The sequence below is a fragment of the Mandrillus leucophaeus genome, unplaced genomic scaffold (assembly GCF_000951045.1).
Source record: "Mandrillus leucophaeus isolate KB7577 unplaced genomic scaffold, Mleu.le_1.0 Scaffold23, whole genome shotgun sequence".
Taxonomy (NCBI): Eukaryota; Metazoa; Chordata; class Mammalia; order Primates; family Cercopithecidae; genus Mandrillus; species Mandrillus leucophaeus.
In genome coordinates, this window is record NW_012102365.1 from 3,870,573 (window position 1) to 3,875,231 (window position 4,659).

At 53.2% G+C, this 4,659-nt stretch overlaps 1 protein-coding gene across 1 annotated transcript in view; it reads left to right on the forward strand.

Annotated features, from left to right (window-relative positions):
• The first annotated feature begins 3,943 nt into the window (after positions 1–3,943).
• Positions 3,944–4,659, forward strand: part of LOC105540978 (xylosyltransferase 1-like) — a 117,523-nt gene continuing 116,807 nt past the window's right edge. Inside the window, exon 1 of the mRNA XM_011981765.1 lies at positions 3,944–4,304. Coding sequence (XP_011837155.1) covers positions 3,944–4,304 — 361 coding nt within the window. The remainder of the gene's footprint in view (positions 4,305–4,659) is intronic.

The following is a 4,659-nucleotide window of genomic DNA, read 5'->3' on the forward strand; positions in this document are numbered from 1 at the left end:
TTTTTTTTTGAGACAGAGTCTCGCTCTGTTGCCCAGGCTGGAGTGCAGTGGTGCCATCTCGGCTCACTGCAACCTCTGCCTCCACCTCCTGAGTAGCTGCGATTACAGGCGCCCACCACCATGCCTGGCTAATTTTTTTGTATTTTCAGTAGAGACAGGGTATCACCATGGTTGGCCAGGCTGGTCTCAAACTCCTGACCTCATGTGATCCGCCTGCCTCGGCCTCCCAAAGTGCTGGGATTATAGGTGTAAGCCACTGCGCCCGGCCCCAAATTTCAAATGCATTCTCCTGGAGAAGGGTTGCTGACCCACTGCCTACCAATTTTCACTGTCTCCGTACCCATCCCTAAATGACTGCCACACCCCAGTGCCCTCTATCTCAAAGACTCACTGACCATCCCCAAATGTCTCTTCCCCCTGTGTCTTAACTTGGCATTTGAAGCCTTCCACAATTTGGTCTCATGATTCACCCTGTCCTTTAACTATCCCAGACCATTGTCTGTTCCCAGAGTACACCTTCACTATCCTACCTCCAACCCTTTGTGCAGGCTGTTCTTCCACCTGGAACGCCCTCTCTCATTTCCATCTAGTCAATTAGTCCTTAATGTCCAGCTGGGAGGCCACCTCCTCCAGGCAATCTTCTTTACTCCCTCAGATGAAATCACTTTCCCCTCTCTGGGCTCTGGGCACACAATTGCTTTAGGGCCTTCCTCATAGGAAGCCATGAGTAACAGCAGGAACATCCATTATTCACACTTTACAAATGCCTTTCCCTTCTAGTATCATGGGCCGGGGAAAGCAGGCAGGGTGAGAGCCATTACCTCATTTGACTGATGAGGAGACCGGCTAGGAGGAAGTCATAAGCCCCGTAAATGGGGAAGTCAGGATTCAAACCCGGAACGGCCACACCCCCTGCCTCAGGCCTGAGTGTCCTCTCCCTCTACCATTTCTTGTGGCCTGGTCTTGTGACTCTCTGCCCCTTTGTCAGTCTCAACTTTTAATAATACGCTCAATGAAGCCCTGCTGAAGGAACAGAGGCTCCCACGTGTGCACTCCCTGCCCCCACCCCGTCTGTTTCTTGGCCTCTTTATCACCCACCTCAAGCCCATCTGAAGCTGGTGGGAGTACCCAGGCTCTGGCAGGATAAGGAGTTCCTGGAGGTGCAGGCCTTCTCAGAGGAAGAGAGGGGAGACACAAACAGGTTCCTTCCCCCAGCCCCCAAGCTTATCAGCGCCCCACAGGCCCCAGGGAACTGAATGCTCAGCCGAGGGAGGAAAGCTGCCCCCTCCCTGTCACCTTCACAGCCTCTATTACTTACCCATCTCTACTAAAAATACAAAAAAAAAAAAAACATTAGCCAGGGGTGGTGGTCTGTGCCTGTAATCCCAGCTACTCAGGAGGCTGAGGCAAGAGAATTGCTTGAACCCGGGAGTCAGAGGTTGCAGTGAGCCGAGATCACGCCACTGCACTCCAGCCTGGCGACAGAGCGGGACTCCGTCTCATAAAAAAAAAAGAGTGGTGTGACCTTGGCTTGCCACTTTAGCTCCCTGAGCCTCAGAAGCTCTTTAGAACATTTTTGGCTGTTAGGATTCAATAAGATAAAGTGAGCAATTGCTTGTAAAAGAACCAGGATCGCTAAATGTGAGTGACTTCTTCAAGAGGTCACTGCTGACAGAGGCATCTCAGGTAGCAAAGTGCTCCCTGCAGTCTGGGGATGGAGGTGAAGATTATGATGTCACTGGCAGAGGCCCTGGGTCAGGGGGCCTGAAGTCCAGGCAGTGACAGCCTCCCCGCTTCAGTGACTGACAAGGCCACACAAGGCCTTCACCCACACAAGCGCACAAGTCACATCAACAAGAAACACACACACAGGAGGGCCATGGGACAGGGCAGAGCTCTCTAGGTCCCAGGGCCTGAGGCCCAGGGGGCAGCCTGTTTATAGGACACAGACAGACACAGATTCATACCCTCTATATAAACTCACAAACGTGGGCACACCCTCACAAGCACCAAAACACACCCCCCTACACATACACATACACAAATGCACAGAAACAAGAGATACAGGATCACAAGCATATTCCCAAATGTACTCCCCATGCACAAATTCAGAAACACAGAGCCCTCCCTGGACACCCCAAACACACACACACACACACACACACACACACACACACTCTCTTATCAGGCTGGGGCAGGCACTGGCACTGCTGAGTCACCCACAGGCAGCTCAGCCCAACAGAGCTAGAGCCACGTGGCTGCCCCAGCAGGGAGGGGGCAGGGCCCATAGCAGCTCTTTAGAATCACCCCATCCACCTGACTGCTGGGGTTTTCCTTTCCCTAGCCCTGTGATTGAGTCAGGGGTGGGGATGGGATTGGGGGAGGAGCCACTGTTTGCAGAGGCCAAATTAAAGATTTGACAGCCTGCACTCTCCTGGGTGCATGAGTACGTGTAAGAGCAATTAAAAAATGCTGCTAGAGTCATTGCTATTTGAAATACATTTTCACATACTCTCATTTAATCATCACAACAGCTCTATATAAAGTTAGCACTATTATTAATCTCATTTTACCCCGGGAGTGGGGGATGGGTGGCTTGTCCCAAGGCCCAAAACCCAGACTCACCTGCCTCCAAATCCCTATCTCATAACTCCTGGGCCATACTGTCTGGTGGGCAGGTGTGATATAGGTAAGTGCAAGGTACATCAATGTGCTTGGGAGCCTGGTTATGTGTGTGCCAGGCTTCCCCAGAGGATTCACAGGGATAGGGACTGAAAGGGTCTCAAGTGTCCTGATTTCTGGCCAAAGGATCCAACGCTTCTCTAGTCCCTTGGAGCCCACCTCCCTCTATCAGAAAACATCTCCCAGGTCTAAGGGCTCAGTCTGACCCTCCTCTGCTAGACTATGGGCTCCTTGAAGGCAGGAACCAGGGCCCTGAAGCCTCAAACAGGACCTGACTCAGAGAAGGCCTCAGTGAATTTGGAGCGGGAGGAGAGTCAGTCAATGTATGACTTTAAATTCAGTTATATATCAATATAACAATAACATCAGTAATTATAATAAATGCTACCACTTATTGGATGCTTACTCTGGGACTGACACTTTTCTTAGCACTTGACATGGATTCTTTCATTCAATTCTTGCCACAACCCTTGAGGAAAATACTTTTATTAAGCCCACTTTGCAGAGGACGAAACTGGCTTGGAGAGAGTTAGTAACTCACCCAGAGTAACTCAGGAAGTGGCAGCGTTGGGGATTGGAACACGGGAAGTTGAGTTAGTAGGAAGATCACTTTAGTAGGAAGATCACTACACTCAGAGGAAGGCAGCTTTGTCCTTAGCGAGCCTCAGTTTGCCATATTTGTCCAAAGAAAGGATTAGTTTTCCATGGTGCTCTGGCCTGGAATATTCTATGATCCTATGATTCTGTGATGAAGAGCTTTTGAGGTGTCAGGGTTGGTTTTAAAATGAAAGAGGCCACTCTGCGGGGTGGTGAGCTTCCTGACATGGGCATATGTAAGCCAGTGCAGGCCTGAAATGGGAGGGAGGGAATGAGTCTTCGGCCAGTGACCATGGAAGCCCCTGCCAGTGTTGATGGAATGGACCATCAGGAGGGGAAAAGTCACTGAGAAGAGTGGCAAGGCGGGCATGACAGGATCCAGAACTCGCATTTACGGAACGCCTACTGTGTACCAGTGTACCAGACCTATGCTTGACATTTAACTTACATCGCTAATTCTCAGGAAAACATTGTAATATTTATGATTGAGGAAATTCAGATCCAGAGAAGTGACTTGTTCAAGGTCAAGCCTGACGAAGTGGTAGGACAGGTGATCCAGGTGAGTCTCCTCAGGGTCACTTCCCTAGATCCCCTCTGACCAACCCCTCTACCTAGTACCCTTAGGGGCAGTACCACGTGTCAAATTGCTTCACACTTTTGTCATATGACGTCACACCAGTCAATCCAGAAAGTCCCTGCCCTTCCCTCCCCTGACCTCTGGGGTCTATCAAAGCAGCCCCCGGCTCAGTGTCCCCGCCGGACCAGGCCACACCTGCAGCCCCTACCCCTTCCCGGCTGCGACTCTCGCCCTCCTCTGCCCCGGCCTCCTTCTCCCCGCCCCGCTGATCGGCAGTTGCCTGCGCCAATCAGAGGGCCTAGCGGGTGGGGCGGGGCCTCACGATGGAGTTGCCCTGTCAGTGCAGGTGGAGGCCCCGGCGGGGCAAAGTGGCAGGAACCTCTTAAAGGGCGAGAGCGGCGCGGAGCCAGAACGCGGTCCGGCCCAGTCCCCGCCGCACCCAGCCCAGGTGAGCCTGGACCACCTGGGGGACGACCCTCGGTCCCCGGGAGGGACAGGGTGAGGGACACAAGAACCCACCCCAAAGGGCTCGGACCGTCCCGGGAGAGGCGAGACCAGGGTCGAAGGGTCCGGGATTGAGGGGTCCAGGGGTCCCGGATTTCAGAATCCGAACTTGGGGTCCAAAGGAGTCTGGGCGTCTTAAAGTTCGGGGTGCAGGGAGGGGCGTGGGAGTCTGGAGAGGGGGTCCGGGAGCTTGGATCCGGAGCTAGACACGTCCGGGTCCGGCCGGTCTTGGTTGTCTGGGGTGGGGGTCCTGGGTTTGGTGTCCCCGGGCGAGTCCCTGCAGGGCGGCGCAGTCCCCG